Source organism: Dama dama, chromosome 22, assembly GCF_033118175.1.
Source record: "Dama dama isolate Ldn47 chromosome 22, ASM3311817v1, whole genome shotgun sequence".
NCBI classification, from domain to species: domain Eukaryota; kingdom Metazoa; phylum Chordata; class Mammalia; order Artiodactyla; family Cervidae; genus Dama; species Dama dama.
The window spans coordinates 25,893,110-25,914,545 of record NC_083702.1 but is presented as its reverse complement, the minus strand read 5'-3'; the positions used below and the strand labels follow the sequence as shown (position 1 = coordinate 25,914,545).

At 39.4% G+C, this 21,436-nt stretch overlaps 1 protein-coding gene across 2 annotated transcripts in view; it reads right to left on the bottom strand.

Annotated features, from left to right (window-relative positions):
- DERA (deoxyribose-phosphate aldolase) overlaps positions 1-21,436 on the bottom strand; it is a 110,372-nt gene that overhangs the window by 39,913 nt on the left and 49,023 nt on the right. For both annotated transcript variants that reach the window (XM_061125084.1, XM_061125086.1), the window contains exon 6: positions 9,090-9,218. In XM_061125084.1, coding sequence (XP_060981067.1) covers positions 9,090-9,218 — 129 coding nt within the window. The remainder of the gene's footprint in view (positions 1-9,089; positions 9,219-21,436) is intronic.

Below are 21,436 nucleotides of genomic sequence, written 5' to 3'. Positions count from 1 at the left end.
CCTCCCTAGAAGTCCAGCCATGAGGAGGCACAGAAAAAGCTTTATGCTTAAATGCTTAAATAGATTTAATCTGTTTTTAAAAATGACATGCAGTTCTGAGAGAATAGCATTGAAACAAGTATATTATCAAGGGTGAAACAGATCACCAGCCCAAGTTGGATGCAAGAGACAAGTGCTCAGGGCTGGTGCACTGGGAAGACCCAGAGGGATGGGATGGGGAGGGAGGCGGGAGGGGGGATCGGGATGGGGAACACAAGTAAATCCATGGCTGATTCATGTCAATGTATGGCAAAAACCACTAGAATATTGTAAAGTAATTAGCCTCCAACTAATAAAAATAAATGAAAAAAAATTAAAAAAAATAAAAATGACATGCATGGACCAAAATGCACCATCAGGAGTTCCTGCCCTGCTGGGAGGCCAGCAAACATGGAAAGTCCTCTCTTCCACGGAGTTTTTTATTTTGCACTCAACAAGGATAGGGAAGGCGTGGGTGGGCAAAGGTAAACATTCTGAAATTTTTGCTTGGGGCCTTGAATGAGATGGCAAGTTAATTAGTTTTTACTCTATAAGTGATTTAATTTTCAGGGCTGGTTTAAGGAACTGTAAATAAATCTACACTTTAAATTCTTTACTTTTTAACCTAATACCTATCTATATTCTTATGCTTTCCCCAGTGATAAACTTTCAACTGAAGCAAACTTTTCATAAATTAAATGCTTTTCCTATGAAAGGCAAGATCTTATTTAAAAAAAAAAAAAAACAGGCTGGAACACCACAGGGGTCTGGATGTGCCATCTGGATCAATACTCCTTCAGGATACAAAGATTTGCAGCCTAAGATGAAGGACTCAGTGTGACTTATGACAGTCTTTAGAAAAATAAATCTATACTGTCATTTATACTAGGATTGATTCATATTTAAAATTTTTTTAACTTTTAAAAAAGTCTTAGATGTTAATTTGCTATTAATCACAGCATTTTTTTTTTTAGGGTTTTGGTTTCCTTCAGTCACAGCAAATTTCCCACTGTTTTCTCCCTTTTTTATTTATTTAATGGCTTCCCTTCTATTTTTCTTCTCTTTTTCTCAGCTTCATCTCATTGTTTCTGTATTACTTTGATCTTATTGGGTTGCATTTCGAGTATTCCCCCCCTGGTTCCTACTTTTTTCATTTTTGATTTCCTATACGTTACAAACTCCCAGCCAAGTTCAAAACTCATTTCGCATTCCCTTCAAGGTCTGCTTTTCTCAAGCCCCACATTTTTATGTTTGTACTCTTCCCACAGATCTTCATCAGCAATTCAAACCTGATGACATTATGATTGCATCTTTAGTGCTTTTCTACTCCAGCCTTATTTATCATGCCTGCATTATTTCCAAAGATAAGGTCTAGCATAACTTCAGAGCAGAGCTTGTTAGCTGTTGTGTGTGTGTGAACAGTCCAGGCTACAGAAAGATAAAGCCACGTGCCTACAATCTGGCGTTATTCTTAATGTGTGCATTTGCTGGGCGGAAATCCCTGAGCAGTAGATGACCTGCTTTCGACTTCTCTTTTCTATAAGCATGTTTCCGTTTCTATCTTACTTCCTATCACCTTGTTCTTGGATTGTTTGATGAAAAAAATATGGTGCTCGTTTCTCTTCCCTGATTATATTCCCTTCAAAGTGTTTACTCCTACTTCACCGTCTTCTTTTTTTTTTTGTATTTCTCTCACCACATTTCCACTAATGTAAAAAGTAAGATCCATTTTCTCTTTTTTTTTGAAATATTTTATTTTAATTAATTATTTATTTATTTGGCAGACTCGGGTCTTAGCTGCAACACACAGGATCTTTGTTGCATCGCATGAGACCTTTCATCACAGCAAACAGACTCTCTAGTTATAGCACAAGGGCTCAGTAGTTGCGAAAGGGCTTAGTTGCCCCATGGCATTCGGGATCATAGTTCCCTAACCAGGGATTGAACCCGAGTCTCCGGCACTGCAAGGTGGATTATTAACCACTGGACCACCAAGGAAGTCCCAAGATCCATTTCATTGACGAAAAATTCAAGGCAAAACGTTTTTTCCTTGGTCCCTTCCTTGCCTCTGGAACTATCTGAGAATCCTAAGAAACTCTTTAGACATCATACCACACTGCTTGGATTGCTCAAGCCATACTTTGTATACATAATCTCCTTGCCAAAGGTATATTTTTTTCTAACTTTTTTTTCAGTTAAAATAGAAATTTGCTCTCAAAACAACATGTTCAAACTCTACAAAGTTGTGACACACCAGGACAGAGGAATCTAGATCTAATCTAATCTAATTTCATTTTGCCTGTTTTCATTTTTCTTTATCTCTTTCTCATTGATTCATTTGTATATTCCACCATATTTCCTTAGGCTTTCCTAGATGTCAGACATGGTAGCAATCACAGAGGAATACAGATAAGTAAGATAAGAACCTCATTGGCCTCAAGGAGGTTCATAGTTTTATACACACACACACACACACACACACACACACTATGTATATGTAACTATATATATATTTATATAAACACACACACACACACACATACCCCTAACAGGTAAAACAACTGATGGTGATACTGTATGACAAATGCTACTGGTATTTATAACTATCCAAGGAGGAGGATAGTATGAACCATTAGTTTTGCCTTTAAAAGATCATAGAGAAATCTGACAGAGTATGAAAATTTCACTTAAATCTTTAAAATCGGCCATTGGGAGGTAAGAAGGCTACAACAGACAGAGGAAATGATGTAAAGAAGACAGAAATACCTGGGATATTTACAAATAGCAATAATGACCATATAAAACAGCAGTAAAGATAACCTTTTTTTTTTCTTTTAATTATAGGGGTCTTATTTATTTATTGTTTGCTTTTATTAATTTCTCAGTTGCAGCATGCAGGATCTTTAGCTGGGGCATGTGGGATCTAGTTCCCTGACTAGGGATTGAATCCGGGCCCCCTGCATTGAGAGTGCAGCATTTGAGCCACTGGAGCACCAGGGAAGTCCCTACAATAAAGATACCCTTTTAACTGATTTAATTTAATTCTTATTTTACCATAGAAGAATACCTACCTCGCAGAGTTACGGTAAAGATTAAATATAAGTAAAACCCCTAAAGAGTACCTGTCTTACAGTATTTGCTCAAGAAATGCTACCTATCATTATTGCTATAATACAGATTATATCACATATATTTCATCTATTCAAAATATTTTCTTTCTTTTTTTATTTTTTACTTTTGTTGGTTCTTGGATCTCTGTGGATCACTGTGGCTGCTGAATAAGTGATCTCATACATGGCTGAAGAGCTGAGGTGGCTGCTACAGCTTTCATCATGAAAGAATTACAAACAATGACAATGATATCTGAGAAGTATACCATAAAAAAAAAAATGACACATCTAATTATGATTCTCAATGAATCAGATTTTTTTTTTACAGCTTTCTTTTTTAAGACAGAGTCCAAAGCTGGCAAAACAAGTTCAAATGTAAGATTCATTAAACAATTCTACTAACACAATAAGCTTTAGGATCAGCACAGAATAGAGTCCAGCTCAGTATCTTTTATCTCCTACAGTTATGCCAGGGCTTCCCTGGTGGCTTAGTGGCCAAGAATCCATCTGCAATGTAGGAGCCTCAAGAGACACGGGTTCAATCCCTGGGTTGGGAAGATCCTCCAGAGGAGGATTCTTGCCTGGAGAATCACAAGGACAGAGGAGCTTGGCGGGCTACCGTCCGTGGGGTCACAAAGAGTTGGACATGACTGAAGTGACTTAGCACACACAGCTACACCAAAATCACATGTGTTACTTCATTTGAACTGAAAATTAGATGAATTTATTTGTTCAAGGGTCACAAATTCTGTAGGACAGAACAAGAGTCCAAGTCTTCTAACTCCCACGACCATGGCTCCTTCCTCTAAAACATTATGAAAGATTCCTCAGTGTTAGTTCCTCAGTTGTGCCCGACTCTTTGCAACCCATGGTCTGCAACCCAGGCTCCTCTGTCCACGGAATTTTCCAGGCAAGGATACTAGAGTGGTTCACCATTTCCTTCTACAGGTGATCTTCCCAACCCAGGGATCAAACCTGGGTCTTCTGCACTGCAGGCAGATTCTTTACCGACTGAGCTACCAGGGAAGCCCTAGATTAAACCAAAAACTAGGCTACTGATCACTTAGTTGACCAAAAACGTAAACACACTCTGGATAACCAAGTGTTTACTTACAGTGATGTATAACACCAGACTAACATAGTTATATATATTTTTTACCTCTCTCTCTTTAGAGAATTGGGTTTATAATAATAGAAATGGCTATCAAAATTATAAGATAAAAATTATTATGAATGTAAATGACAAACTCCTTCCAAGATTTTTGATGCTAAATCGATGGGAAAACAAAAGCCATGAAGAATTCCAGACATGATAGAATAAATGTTATGAGACTTGCTCTCCCGCTATAAATAGTTATATAAATAACTGTACAACTAAACAAAATATATAAGGCAACTATTTTTAGGCATTGGGAAACTGGCAGCTCAAGACAAAGACCTTAAGGTAATTCAGATATACAAATGAGTAGATAAGGACTTTTAATCAGCTATTACAAATATGTTCAAGAATTTTAAAGAAAATATGATCTCAATGAATGAAAAAAATGGATAAGAGTAGAAAAATTAAAATTCTAAAAGATAATAAATGGATTATAAAACTAAAAATGTTCATCCGCACAAATTTCAGTGGATGGGCATAAAAGTAAATTTAAGGTAGAAAATAAGGGTCAATGAACTTTAAGAAAGACCCATGTATATTAGCCATTCAGAAAAAGGGGGCTGGGGTTGGAGGGGAGATAAAAATTAAAGTTAACGGGCCCCAGTAAGCTGTGGACAATATCTAACACTTAGGAACTTGGGTCCCAGAAGGAAAAAAAGACTGGGAAAGAAAATATATTTGAAAAAATATTTTTTTAAATGTCTAAAACAACAACCTACAAATCCAAGAAGCTCAATAAACTCCAAGGAAGGATGAATACAAAGAAAACCACACTTAGGCACATCATAGTCAAATTAGTGAAAAATAAAGATAAAATATTGGTGGCCACACCCAGAGTAAAATGAAACATTACTTACAGGAAAACAGGAAGAAACAGAATTCCAAGAAATGGAATAATAAGGTTAAGTACTGAAATAAAAATAAAACTGTAACCTAAAACTCTATATTATATTCAGTAAACCACCCTTGAAACATGGAGGTGAAAAAAGACATTTTCAAATGAACAAAATCTGAGAGAACTAATCACCAGCAGACTACAGGAAGAATAAGAGAGAAAGAAATCACATGCAAAAGACTGGTTTTACCTAGGTTTCTTCTTTTAATTTCCTTAAAAGACAAATGACTATTAAAAATCACAACACTTTGAGGAGGGGTTTATAAACAAGCAGAAGAAGAATAGTAAAATAATTCTGGGCACTAATGAGGGTGTAAATGGAATTGCTGTAAAGTTTTTATATTTGTGACATATGAAGTGTAAAGAGGAATATAGGTATGCCTCATTTTATTGTACTTTGCATTATTACACTTTACAGATATTGCATTTTCTATAAATTGAAGATTTGTGGCAACCCTTCATCAAGTAAGTCTATCAGTACCATTTCAAGTCTCTGTGCCATGTTTTGGTAATTCTTGAAATGTTTCAAAAATTTTCATTACTATTACATTTGTTATGGCGATCAGTGATCAGAAATCTTTGATGTTACTAAATTAATAGAACAAGTAGACCAAAATAAAACCAAACAAAATCAGATCTAAAATATGTGACCAACCAACTTGAGTTAATTGATATTTACAGAACATTACGACTGACATTGGCAAATAAATGACACTTTTTTCAGTGCACTTGAAGTAGATACTTAAATATACCATAAAATGGGGTATAAAATAAATCTCATTAATTTCAAAAGGCAAAAGATTCTTAAAATGGATATTCTCTGAGCATAAAAGAATTTTAAATTTTAAGTCAGTAATAATGATATCCATAGAAACATAAAATATTTGGAAATTAAACATTTCATTCTAAATAACACTCCGATAACATTCTAAATAATTAGAAAAATTAGAAAACATTTTTAACTGAATGATAAAGCAAAAAAAGCAAAATACTGGTTCTTTGAAAAGATTACTAAAACTGGCAGATCCCTAGCAAGACTATATTTTCTACCAAAACAAAACAAAGAACAACAACAATAACAGGAAAGAAAATAAAAATGGTTGACATTGGGAATAAAAAAGGAGATATAACTACGGACCCTACAGACATCAGGCTAGTAAGAGAATATTCTAAACACCGTATATCAATAAATTCAGCGACTCCTATATTTGTACAGTGAAAAACAAGGAAGCAAACTTCTTATACACAGAACGACGTGAATGGATCCCACAGGTGTTATACCTCAGGGCATGTAGGTGAACAAACACAGAAGATACACACTGTATAAGTATAATGTTCTGAAACCGGCAAAGCTAATCCATGGTGATAAAATCAGATCAGTTATTGCACCTGGAGCAGAAGGTTAAAAAGCATGGAACTGACGGCAAAGGGGAACAAAGGCTGTTTCTGGGAAGATGGAATATACAAATTGTCAAAACTCATCACATCATACATGTTAACATTTGAACTTTATTGGATATAAATTTACTTCAATGAAGCTGATTTTGAAGAAAACAAAAAAAAAAGTTTTTAGATAATACAGAAACAGGATGAAATGTGAAGGCAGTCCACAAATTTCATTTAAAAATTTTTTCAAAAACGACTTCATTTCTATTATATACCTCTGTAACAGAATGAGAAGCAAAAAGTGTGGTCAGGAAGTGCTAGATGCTTCCATGTACATCTCACAAAGACTGTGCCTTTGAGTCATGATAAGGTCTGGCACAGTGCCTTGGGAGACGGATGAGTTAAAACTGAAAAAGCGATACACCTGAGACCAGAACACTTGGGTTCAGATAATGACTTATATGATCGATTAGCTTTGAGATCTTAGGCAAGTCCCTCCACCTTAAGTGTCTTCATCAGCTACAGGGCTGGTGTGAAGGTGAAGGAATACAACTTTGAAGTATCTAGTAAAGCACATCACAAATACAAGTTCTATCGCTCACAGTATCAGACACTGTTCAGATGAAAAATGGAAGAAGAGAAACAAGATGGACAAGGGTATGAGCCAACAGGAAGAGACAGGTGATGGCCTGTTTCTAGTCACACTTCTGTCTGTGGGTGCAAAGGCTGGGGTGGAGGGTGGAACAGGCATGTCCAAGCATGAGGACCTAATAATATTCCTATTTTAAGCAATAGGTACAGGGTTGGCTTGCTCACCCAGAATGAATACACTTTCACTGTGACGTGGATCACGCCATTCTGGGCTAACTCCCTGGTCCTGTTTCTAGGAGCATGCAAAGGGAGACTACCTGTCTACCTAAGACTCCAATGGGCTTTCCCCAGGCTCCTGAGGGTTCCTGCACCTTCTATCACTGGGGACCTTTGGAATGCCAATATAACTGATGACCCATTCGTTACAATGTTCCATTCTTCCCTATCCTTAGGTTTTCAGAGATTTCACTCTAAATAAAATAAGCAGAGCAGAGATCTTTTGGATTCAGCAGCAAACCAGAGCAACAGCTTCATTAATGCCTGGTCGGCTGATTTTCAGTACAATTCCAGGGAACCACGCTAGGTCTGAGAGTCTTCAATGAAAAGTACATGAGTAGAAACATCTAGATTTTAAGGCTGCGATAGATGCCTGAATTTAAGAACCGAGAAGTCACGTATGTTCATCCAAACATGGAGCCACTAGCTGGGCAGCTAAAGATGCAACACTCCGTCACGGTACAGTATGATAAGTTACCTGATAGAGGAATAATCCACATTGCAATGCAGGGGATGAGGGTCTGATGCCTGGTCGGGGAACTAAGATCTCACATGCAGCGGAGCAACTAAGCCCAAGGGTAGCAACTACTGAGCCGCGCACTCTGGAGCCCACGCGCCACGACCAGAGAGCCGGCACGATGCCGCAACGACTGAGCCCCTGGGCCAGAGCGAGTCTGTGCACGACAACGGCAGGTCCTGCGCCACCTGCAGGGCACGGCGGGGAACTGCACGGAGCCCGCACAGGAAAAGGAGGCGACCGCCGAGGCTCAGGCTGGGTCTCCGGAAGGACCTTTATCAAAGCCAAGCCGAAGGAATTTATATTGTATCCTGAAAACGAAGGGCCGCCACCGAAGGATTTTAAACAAGCAGTACCGCAACCCAATTAGCATTCCTGAGAGATCATTCTGGCAACAGTGTGGAGAACAGATTGAAAGGGGGCAGAAGCAGAGACTGGGAAACTAGTTAGGAGACCGTTGAAGTGATCCGTGTGGGGAATGAGTGGCCTAAGATAGCAGCACACAGGATGGAGAGAATGTATGAGATACAGCGAAAAACGGAACTCTCAAGCCTGACTCACTGATTCCTGCAAGGTGAGAAAAAGGAATCAGTGTCAAGCTTGGGTGTATGAATAGTTAGACCTGCTGTTTGTGAAAACAAAGACTACAAGCTACATTTCAAAAAAAAAAAAAAAAAACAATGACACTGCCCTAAATTTAAGAAGAAGAAAAAAATAAAACACAGACAAAAGCTCAGGCTGCCTTAGACAGGACGGATATGGATCTCTGAAAAAAAATCAAACACTTAAATTCACAGAGAGGAATAAGTCAGAGTTAAAGAAATTCCTGTCTAACATATGTTGATGAATGAATAATCAAAGACTAAGGCAGAAGGCAATTCACTAACAAGAGAGCCATCTACTGCCTTTCAAGCATAATGCAGTGATGAAACGCCACCCAAAAACACGGAAGAAAGCCAAGTTTGTGACCATTACCCACTGCACGTGTATTCATAAAATAGCTGACCCCTCCCACAGAAAAAAAACAAACCTCCAAGTGGTTAGCACTTTCAGTTAATAGCCAAATGCTTCGACTTACCAATTTCTCTTAAAAGCATCCATTCAATATATACCATCATTTCAATATAAAATGCTTACCTGCCATCATGGCTATCATACTGGCTTTATAGACGTTGGTGAGAGATCCAAGTTCTCCTGTGGCTAAGATGGTTTTGAGATGAGCCTCCCCACAGGCCTTGCGAAACTGACGAATCTCATCATACAGGGCTGAGGAAGGAAATAATTGAGGCCGTTACAAAGCCGGCAAGTGATAACATAACTTGGCAGCCATTTAGAACTGGGAGAACCCATCTCAGATTTAGGAAACATAAACCATTTGTCACTTTCTAAAAAATCACCCCAATTTAATATTGCCTCAAGCACTCTGTTGCAGTTCACCTCCTGTTCTAAGGAACTCCTTCATTTGCTACCATGAAACAGTTTCTATGCCCTGGCCCCAGGTCCCAAGCCACAGAGCTTTTAAAGTATCATTATAAAGACATGCAAATTACAAATAATTTCTACTGCTTCCTTAGGGTGGTTACTTAGGAGAAAAAAAGAAATTCATCTACCATATATACAGGGGTATATCACTTTGCAAACTAAAGAAAAAAAAATCCTCCGGTTCTTTTGAATGATCCCATTCACACATAATAAGTTCTCTTGTTGGAATATAAAGCAGGCCTTTCCTGAGAGCTCTGCTAATGAAAATAAAGACATAACAGTTTGCCCCACTCTCTGCCAGGGTATTTGTCTACGCAAACATGAGTGCTAAGTCGTTTCAGTCGTGTCTGACTCTTTGCAACCCTATGGACCATAGCCTGCCAGGCTCCTCTGTCCATGGGATTCTCCAGGCAAGAATACTGGAGTGGGTTGTCATGCCTTCCTCCAGGGGATCTTCCCGACCCAGGGATCAAATCTGTGTCTTTTACACCTTCTGCACTGGCCAGCAGGTTTTTTACCACTAGCGCCACCAATATATCAGACTAAAAAGCATTGAGCCTAGACAGGGAGTGATGGGTGTATGTACACAAATTCAGCTGTGGAGGAATTCAGAGATGCAGCTTTGAATCTATTAACCTCTGACCCCAGTACCACATTTGCCTTCTAGAGCTCTATATAGCACTCTTAAAGCACCTGAATTGAAAATATATATATTTATTTTCTACATACACACACATATATACCCCCAAAACTCATTATATTCAATAAAATTAAATTGAGGGGGAAACATTTCATAGTCAAAGTAACAGAATATTAGCAAGCAAAATCAGTACAATATAATGAGTATTAAAATTCTGAAAAATTATTTAAGACTGTCTATTGCCAATAACACCAAGCTTTTACCCTGCATCAGGTTGGCCATATCTCATTTCCTGAACTTCGGTCATTGCTACACTACCAGGATTAAAAATAAAATAAAATAATAATAAATATTAGGGTTAGGAGAAGCATTTTCAATGCTAAAATGAGAGTTGTATAATTCACAGGTTTTCTAAAGTACTTAGACTAAAAATCAGTCTCGAGTCAGAAAACTAAGTCAAAACACTCAAGTTTTTGGTGTTTTTATTTTTGAGGGGGGATATGCGCCATGTCAGACAGCATGCAGGATCTTAGTTCCCCAACCAGGGATGGAACCCATGCCCCCTGCAGTGGAAGCATGGAGTCCTAACCACTGGACCACCAGGCAAGTCCCCAAACCATGAAAGATAAAGATGGAACAAAACTTGTCTTCTCAATTTTAGAAAACCCAAACTAACTTGAAGCTCGAAGGATTCTATTACAAGACGCATGGAAAAGTACAATGTTTGTTACCTCCAAAAGGTACCCAAGCTTTTTTCAAGAAAGGACTGAATATTTTCACAAATCTCTAACAGTCAGTAGTTATATCAGAAATGACCTGAGATGCCACATTGCCCACATTACCCTGCATGTCCCACCTAAACCATGAGAAAATCATATAACCCACACATCTAATACGACAACATGTGAGAATAGGATAAATAGCAAATGATTATGTGGTAGTAACAATTTATATTCTTTTAACTCATAGGATGAATCTTGGATGAAATAACAGTTCTTGAAAACAGAAAGTTGTCCTCTAAGAACTAGTGACAAGGAAACCTCTTCAGCTAAAAATTCAAGAATGATAATCTGGAGTTAAGTTGTGATCTAATTAAGGATTTTTCTTCCTAGTACAATGAGCAATCTCAAGGGTCAAACAAATGTGGATTTAAAACTCAACTCCATCACTTCCTGGGTGACCTCAGGCAAGTTATTTCTCCCAGCCTCAGTTCTAGCCTTAAAGTGTCAATAATAAAATTTATTTTATAGGTTATTTGAGGAATAAAAGATAAGATATATACAGATAGATAGGTATACACACACACAGAACTTTGTACATTGCCTGGCTTATTGTAAGCATTCAAAAAGTTTTAATCATTATTATTAAGTTCAGAATCCTAGTAAAATGAATTTCCACTAAGTGTTGTTGATAAAAGTCAAATCTTGGTTCATGGCCTGACCCAACTTTTTTACTACACTGAAATTTTGTTATATGGATTAGCCCTTACATTCAGTGAGCCATCAGATAAGGCTTGAAAATATTTTGTTACAGTATTTGTGAAAGAGAACTTTGGCCTGTATAACAAAATTCTGAAAACATTGATCCTGAGCATATTTATGAGCAAAATCACCAGCCTTTTTCTAAAATATATTACCTTTTAATATCCACTGAAGTTCTTCACCTATAGTTAAAATTAACCAGAAAACCCAGATATATTTTATGACTCCATTATCAGTCACCTGGAATTCATGCTTTTTAAGTCCATAACCTAAACAGAATGAATCAAAAATGGTCACTCTGAGTTTCACTGGATTTAACCAATATGCAACCAGTGCCTTCTGATTCTTTAATTGCCACCTCCTTAAATTATGTTACTGACCTATTTCATCACATAACAGGATCAAGGTTAGCAAGAGTCTTATATCTTTAAAGATCAACACTGGGAAAGTTATTTGTTTCTGTTACCATTCTGCCCAGAGTCTACCAGGACAATTAAATCAGAAAGCATACCAAATCTGGTCTTTTTAAAATGCAGTCTGTGTGTGCTGTGCTAAGGCGCTCAGTCGGGTCCAACTCTTTGCAGCTCTATGGACTGTGGCCCACCAGGCTCCTCCGTCCATGAGATCCTCCAGGCGAGAATACTGGAGTGGGTTGCCGTGCCCTCCTCCAGAGATCTTCCTGGGTCAGTGACTTAAGTCCGAGCCTCTTGTCTCCTGCCCTGACAGGCAGATTCTTCACCACAAGCACCACCTGGGAAGCCCAAAATGAGGTCTGGGCTTCATCAAAAGAATGCTTCTACATAATCCTTTGAATTTTACTGAGCGATGCAAAGATGAAGGACAGTTAGAGATTTTCATCAGTAACACAACATCAGCAATGGCGGTAGATCCAAGAGGCCAGAGTGGTCACCTGCCACATTGACCAGTGGCAGCAGCAACAGCACTGGTCTTGTAACAAAACTCTTTCTGTGACACATCTGGCTTATTCTCTGCTCCCCAGTCTTCTTGGTCCTGCTTGTGTTCCAAGCCTGCTTCTCCAAGCTTCCCACTGATTCAGGAAGCTACTCCAGATCCTCCTAGTAATAAATAATAAATCCCTTTTCAGCTTATCATGGGGCTTCCCTGGTGGCTCAGACAGGAAGGAATCTGCCTGCAATGTGGGAGACCCAGATTCGATCCCTGGGTTGGGAAGATCCCCTGGAGAAGGGCATGGCAACCCACTCCAGTATTCTTGGCTGGAGAATTCCATGGACAGCAGAGCCTGGCGGGCTGTAGTCCATGGGATCATCAGAATTGGTTTATTAGTCTTCAACATATGACTCCAGTATGACACATACCCACTGGGGAAGTATGGTATAATGGACAATAGTGTGGGTGCTCTGACTGCCTGGATTTATATGAGAAGCCTGAGCACAGCACCAAAGATAGCCCCCACTCGTCACAGCTAGGGAAAGCCCATGTGCAATAACGAAGACCCAGTGCAGTCATAAATAATTAAATAAAAAGCAGAGGACACTATGACCCACATTTCCTAAAGAATGTAAGATACAACCTCTTTGGGGCACGACAAGAGATGTCTAGCTTACTACTGTTGTTCAGTCGCCCACTTGTGTCCAACTCTTTGCGACCCCATAGCCTGCAGCATGCCAGACTTCCCTGTCCTTCACTATCTTCCAGAGTTTACTCAAACTCATGTCCACTGAGTCAGTGATGCCATCCAACCATCTCATCCTCTGGCTCCCCCTTCACCTCTTGCCCTCAATCTTTCCTAACATCACGGATAGAGAGACAGAGCTGTATGTATGTTTATAGGTGTGCGTTGTATACATTTATGTATTTCGTAGATCTGTCCCCGAGAAGGCATGGAAACAGCAATAACCTTGTAGCAATGAGCACCCTGCAGCACCCAGATCTTGGTTTCTAAACACCAGCCTTCAATGAAAACAAGCAAAGCTCCTTGGGAAAGTGGCTGATTCTAAGTCTGGGGCAGAGAAAGCTAAAAATAAGCCTGAAATATCTTTTAAATAAATGTAAAGAAGGTCTTAAAGAATAACAAAAACATGTCAAAGGGGCAGAGGAGCCAGTGTCAAGCAGCTCCCACCTGCCAAATCTGGGACAATTTGAGTACCAGAATAAATAATGATAGTAATGGATTATAACCAACTGAAAAAAAAAAAAAAAAGGCATCTATGAGTTCTTGAAGAGAGGAAGAAAGGGAGGGAGAAGAAGGTAATGCTAACTAATGAGTATAAAAGAAATGATGAAATCAGAAAAAATCACCACTTGCCAACTATCAGAGTATAACTGAAGATTTATCAATGAACACTTAAAACCACTGAGTAAAAGTTAGATGAAGAACAGGATATTAACCATATCTCCATTCATAGTGGATGTTAATTACTTATTAAAATACAAAATATTTATTAATTTTATAATGGAGAAACTTGGCAGAAATGATCTTAGCCAAGTAAAAGTGTAACACCATCAATAATGGAACAGATCAACATTTCGGGACTCCTGAAAGCAGAGGACATTGAGAAGAACAGAGCAAAACTTCAGTGGTGGTCCTATCAAAAATACCTACATGAATCTAATCATGAAAAAACATTTAACACCCGCAGATTGAAGTACACTTTACAAAACAGACCCCAATTCTTCAAACACGAGAAAAGACTGAAGACTATTCCAGATTGAAGAAGCCTAAAGGACATGTGGGCTTCCCAGCTGGCTCAGTGGTAAAGAATCTGCCTGCCAATGCAGAAGATGCAGGAGATCTAAAGGTAACATTAATAACATTAATGTTAATTTCCTGATTTTGATGGTTTCCTGTGGCTTCATATGAGTGTCCTTGTTTTTAGGAAATACACACTGAAGTACTTAATAGTAACATATCAATAGGTCAGCAACTTAATCTCAAATAATTCAGAAAAAATATATCTATATCTATTGATCTCTCTCTCTGCATACATGTATAGAGAGACAGAGAGAGAAAGAGGGAAGGCAAAAAGATAAACGGGGTAGAAGTTTATAACTGGGGAATTTGAGTGAAGAATAAACGGGAGTTTTGTGTGCTATTTTTGTAACCTTTCTGTAAGTTGTAAATTATTCAAAAATAAAAGTTAAAAAAACATATGTTTGTTATAATGTTGTAGTTTATTTAGCATCCAGGTAGTTTTCTCAAGGGAGGGCTTTTGAAACTATCAACTATTCTACCGTTTTTTTTTTTTAATGTGTTATTATATATGGTACATATTATTTTGTAACCTGCTTTCCTTCCCTTTGATATATCATAGACATCTTTCCAAATTAATAAATTCATGTCTGTAGCACAATTTTTAACGACTGCACAATCTTCTACTGCATGGTCATAAACAATGTATTCAACCATCTATTACTGGATATTCAAAGTTTCAGATTATTTGCTCTTATAAACAATATTTAAAAAATAAAAAAATAAACAATACTTCAGTAAACCCCTTTATGATTAAGTCTCTGCATATATCATGACTTGTTCCCCAAAGCATTTATTAATTAATTTTTCTCCTCACATTCTTTTTATACACTTTTACTGTTAAAAATTCAAACATTACAGAAACTGAAAATTCCCCATTTAAAAAAAAATAGAACAATTCTTGCACGTACCAGAAAAATAATAATTTGGAAAGCTATTATAAAAGATGACTGACAAATGAAAATGAATTCAAACACCACGACTGCAAATTAGTCAGAATAATGCAAAATTTAACAAAACACACACGCCAGAGCAGTGGCTGGCAGAGTGATGTCACATTAAGAAACCTGATAATAAATGTTTTGACTTATAATGAGGTTTTCAGGAGTAGCAAAAGTGGGTGTACTGGAAACCCAAGATGGATTACACTGCAGATGCTTAATCAATATAACGGCACCACCATCAGAGGCGTGGCCTCCTGTCTGATCCCCCTTGTCCCTCCTACCGCTGCCACACTCAGAAGACATGGAGGTCATAACCTGACCTTCTGCTTGTCCCTGCCAGCGGGAAAAACAAGTGGCTCAGCCTGGCAGGATTTAGAGAATTCAGCCACTCTGGGAAAGGCCTGGATGCTGACCCAAGGGGACGGAGGAGGTCACGCTGCATTGGTTTTAAAGAGCATCCAAAACAAGGTGACCACTGGCTCCCTGTGCCAGCAAGAACTTGCATCTCAAGAATTCAGCTTTTCTCTATCTAAAAGTCTCTTCTTCCTCTCCAGCTCCCACCTAAAGGGAAAACAGATTCTTCATCTTGAGGCTGCTGGCAGCCTGTTAAGCTTTCTGGAAAAAGTACTACTGTAGACATAGAAAAGGGCTAGCCAGATGGCTCAGTGGTAAAGAATCTGCCTGCCAATGCAGGAGACACAGGTTCGAACCCTGGGTCAGGAAAATCCCCTGGAAGAGGAAACTGCTATTTCTGCCAATACTGCAGTCTTCTTGCCTGGGAAATCCCATGGACAGAGAAGCCTGGCGGGCTACAGTCCGTGGGGCTGCCAAGAATTGGACACGACTGAAAGCCTGAGCACAAAAGCATACAGACATAGAAAACTATGCTGGTAAAGCTTTTGTGTATAGAAATTATGATTGAAGTTAAGAACCCAAGTGTTTAAAGACTATATCACCCATCTAAAAGCCACAAAGTAGATTTCCCTTTATATTTCATGCTATTCAAAGGCACTTAAAAATAATTGTTAACGAACATATCTAAGCAATTATTTTTTGAGTACCAGAAAGATGTTCAACACTGTGCAAGAGTGGCCTGAAAATCACTCTTAAGATAATTATATGTACAGTAAAACACTTAATATAAAATTACACAGCAACCTTCTAATCTAAGGAAGTCACAAAATGTTCAAGAACAGTTTTCATCCACTAAGGCAACTAATTAATCTTGAAAGACTAAAACAGAGATGAACCTAAAACACTAGGTAGTAAAATAACAACCTACAAGAGATAAAACACACACATTTTTGTCAATAGTATTTGAAGTTTTGAAGAATCATAGCATAAAAACAAAAACCATAAAAGCATACAGCAGTCGTAAGTATCTCCAGAGGGTTTCTGTTATAAACAACCCTCAAAACAGAAAGTCCAGGTTATAGATTATGTGATTCCTCCCCCCAAAAAAGTGTCTATAGATTTAGAGATTGCTTTTCTCATAAGATATTATGATTAACAGCTCTACAAAACAAAGAAAAACCCTAACTTCTTTTAGGAGATATTCTTTCTACCACCCTTCTTTTGTAAAACTAAGCAAATAAGAAAAATAAATTGGGGGAATACATGTAACTCCATGGCTGATTCATGTCAATGTATGACAAAACCCACTGCAATGTTGTGAAGTAATTAGCCTCCAACTAATAAAAATAAATGAAAAAAAAGAAAAATAAATTGTACCATCCTAAAGCTCCTGAGAGTCTCGAGGCATGTACTCCACAAACCAAGTTTAGGAGAGCTGATGAACCGAACAGGGTAGGGACATCCCTGGTGGGCCAGTGGTTAAGAATCTGCCTTGCAATGTAAGGGATGAGGGTGTGATTCCTGGTTGGGGAACTAAGATTAAGACTTAGTTGCCCCATGGCTTGGGGCAACTAAGTCCACACGCCATAACTAGACAGACTGTGCACCTCAACAAAGATCCCATGTACTGCCACGAAGACAACACAGCTGAATAAATAAACAAGTAAAAGAAAAAAATAATAAAACAACTGCCAAAAAATGGGGCTGAACAGGGTCAAAGGTAAGTGAGGCTGTGGATACAGAAGACAACGATAATCCCAGATGTGATTCTGAACACATAATGCTGGGAAAATGTCCCAGACGCAGCCACCTTTAGAGTCACAGGGGCCCCTGGAGACTGCCTGCAATACAGGAGATGCTGGTTCTTTCCCTGGGCCAGGAAGATCTCCTGGAGAAGGAAATGGCAATCCCCTCCAGTACTCACGCCTGAGGAATCCCATGGACAGAGAAGCCTGGCGAGCAATAGTCCATGGGGTCTCAAGAGTCGGATACGACTTAGTGGCTAAACCCCCAGCACCTGCTCGTGCTTCTGTGTGGAATGGGTTTCCAAAAACTAGTAACACCAGCTCTAGGTCCTGAAAGATGCTTGAATCTGATAGTCTTTCCATGTCACTGGTAATACATTAGGTAAATATATGCAGCAGAGAGTGGTCATAAAAAAGTTTTAAAAAATTGAAAACCTCTGTATATTTACAGAGCATGGAATGCATTTAACTTTCAAAACCTGCTCAGTAAGATTTATGATGTGATGAACCTCTTCTGGTGAATTCTTTCTTCAAAGAACTGTTTAAGGAATGCAACTGAGGTGTCAACCTCAATATCATCATTAAAACATACCATATTACAAGGACTTATCATGGGAATAATACACACAGACAAGGAACAACACCAAATACAAAATCACAGGCCATTATAGCTGGAAATGCCCATAGAAAATCCTTATGTCTTACCCCCTCACTAGTAACTTAATTTATTATTTTATTTTTTGGCCACACAGCACACCATGTGGGATCTTAGCTCCCCAACCAGGGATCAAACTAGCATCCCCTGTACTGGAAACTTGGAAGCACAGTCTTAACCACTGGACCACCAGGGAAGTCCCTGGTAGCTTATTTAAATGGAGGGAGGCAGACAGAAGAGAAGCACTCTCTTACAGACTAATTTACAGACCAGGTGTAAATTAGACTATTTACAGACCAGGTGTAAATTAGCTAAATGATAAATACTAAAGCCTACATCTTTAGAATTCTACTTCATCAACTCAATGCCTCTGCTATGTCGTTACTTCCCTTGGCAACACACGACCTTCATCAGGAGGAGGGGGAGAGACAGAAAACCACAGTGGGCATGGAGAGATTCATCTGGGCCAAGCAAAAGGATAACCAATTTGTGGACATCATCTAATTTAATCCCTATTACTAATATAAGCCCATGAAGCAGATGCCACGATACCTGTTTTACAGAAAAGGAACAGAAGGTAGAGAGAGGCTAAGTGACTTATCTAAGAGCAAACAGCTACTAACAATAGCACCAGGATTCCAACCAGGGTTTGTCTAATGCAAAGACTTTGCAAAGACCCAAAGATTTCCGGTCTCCTGGAGCAATCCCCCACCTTCTTGCTTGCGTGCATGCTAAGGCACGTCAGTTGTGTCCGACTCTTTGCGATGCTATGAATCACTCCTCTGCCCATGGGAATCTCCAGGCAACCCTACTGAGTGGGTTGCCGTGCCCCACTCCAGGGGATCTGCCCAACTCAGGGACCAAACTTCTTGTCTCTCATATCTCCTGCAATGGCAGGTGGGTTCTTTACCACTAGCGCCACCTGGGAAGCACCCCCTCGCTTCTTACTCCATAGTATATTTATCCTGGGTACTTTCTGGGTCTGACTGTGACTCCAGTGATGGTTGGCTCATCTGGCCAGCTGACCCCACCTCTCTCTGGGTCCAGCCCAGGACAACTACTCTCTTCACCTAAGGCACAGTCTTCCCAGGCAGAGGAGAACTAGCCTCCCAAGAGCACAGAAGTAGATGTCTTTCTGGCTAAACTTAACAGAGTAACACTGTTCCTTAAGCCTCCTGTTGACAGCTAACTGCAGAACCAGGCTCAATAAACAACAAACACATGGGAAATATGATTGTATTAATTAATGAATATGCAAATTCAAGAATGCTTCAATTATGCGGCACCTAATTCCCAAGTGTTACCAGTGGTAAAGGACCCAACTGCCAATGCAGGAGATGCAAGAGATGCAGGAAGATCCCCTGGAGGAGGAAATGGCAACCTACTCCAGTATTCTTGCCTGGAGAATCCCATGGACAGAGGATCCTGGAAAGCTACAGTCCACAGGGTCACAGAGAGTCGGACACAACGGAGCACGCATGCCTAAACTGTGTAGAATCAAGAACTAGAAGTTGTTTGTTTTTTTTTTTAAGTTGCTCCAAGTTAGTGCTTCTCCTTAGGAATATATGGGATGGCTGGGGGGGATGTGGAATCCAAATGATCTGGAGTGACTTTCAGTGTAGACCCTGCTCCTCCCTAAATCCAGCCCCCAATTCTGGCAGTACACAGAATCGGGGGCATGTCCTGGATTCTGTGAGGCAGGGGTCTGAGGCAAGTAATCTGAGGATGTCTGAGAACCACCAAGACATTCCACATCCTACCCAGTCAGAAGTACTTCCCGAGCAACAAGTTAGATGGTGTCCATTTCTCTGCCCAGATGGAAAGGCGTGAGGGAAGGACAGTGAAATGAGCTGACAGTAAAAAGCCTAAGAGCAAAGGACCAGGCACAACGACAATAACAAAGATGTTTCAACAAAAATATATTTGAACTCTAAAAAAAAAAGCACAGCAGCCTGGACCATTAGCTATGGAGCCATCAGCTACGGGACCATCAGCTACGGGACCATCAGCTATGGGACCATCAGCTATGGGGCAAGTCATCTCCCAGACTTCAGCCCCTAAGGGCATCACTGTGTTCCAGAATAATACACAGGCTGACCTCAGTGATACTTTGGTTCAGTTTCATATCGCCGCAATAAACCAAGTAACAGAATAAAATGAGTCATGTGAAATTTTTGGCTTCCCAGTGCATGCAAAGTTATGCTTATGCTATACTGTAGTGTATTACGTGTACAGTAGCATTATCTCTAAACAAAAGTGTACATACCTTAAAGTAAGAAATACTTTACTGCTAAAAAATGCTAACCATCATCTGAGCCTTCAGCAAGTCACAACCCTTGTATAATAGTAACATCAAAGACTACTGGTCATAGATCACCACCATATAATAATAATAACAATGAAAAAGTTTGAAATGATGTAAAAATTTCCAAAATGTGACCTAGAGACATGAAGCAAATTAATGCTGTTGGGAAAACAGTGCCTACAGACTTGTTCAACTCAAGGTTGCCCCAAACTTTCAGTCTGTAAAAATCTGTGAAGTGCAATATTGGAGCAAAGCAAATCAAATGAGGTGCCTGTAATCACTGATACAACCATTATAAATGACCTAAACAAAAATAAGCTGTATTTAATAGAACAAGTAAATGAAGTCGGGGAAATGAAAATATTAATGGATTTCTAAAATGGCTGGATTCTCTGCTATGGTGAAGATTCACTGATTTTTTTTTTAGGCTGTGCTGGGTCTTAGTCGGTACAGTGGCTTTTCTCTAGTCATGGCAAGCAGAGGCTACTCTCTAGATGCAATGTGAGGGCTTCCCATTGTGGTGGCTTGTCCTGTTGCGAAGCTTTGGTTCAGTTGTAGCCCATGGGCTTAGTTGCTCCAAGGCATAGAATCTTCCCAGATCAGGGATCAAACCCATGTCGCCTGCATTGGCAGATGAATTCTTTACCACTGAGCCACGAGGGAAGCCCAGATTCACTGACTTTGAATGTTTGCTTATATGAAACTAATCAATGAAAAGCATCATTCCTTGGGGAATAATTTTAGTGGGGAAATGGAATGTACGGTTCCCAAGTCAGACAGACTCAGGTCCTCCACTCTGGAGATCTAGTCCTCAGCACAGGTAACGGCCAAAATCAGTGTAGACAGGAGGTTTCCAAAAAACAGTGTGCAGGGCCTCTGAAGTTGAGAGTTTGCTGGACAGAGCCGAGGATCGACACTTGAGTGAAGACAGGGGAAGTGGAGGAGCTTGCAACAAGACATAGGAGGCATCAGAAACACAAAGGAAAACCTGAAGATCGAGGGATCAGCAAAGCCGTGACAAGAGAGTGTTTCCAGGAGGAAACTGTCCCTTGTGTCAGCTCTTTCTGGGCCACAGAACTAAATGACCAAAGATTATCCCCAGGCACAGCAAGATAAGAGGCCACTGGTGTCTTGGGAAAAACAAATT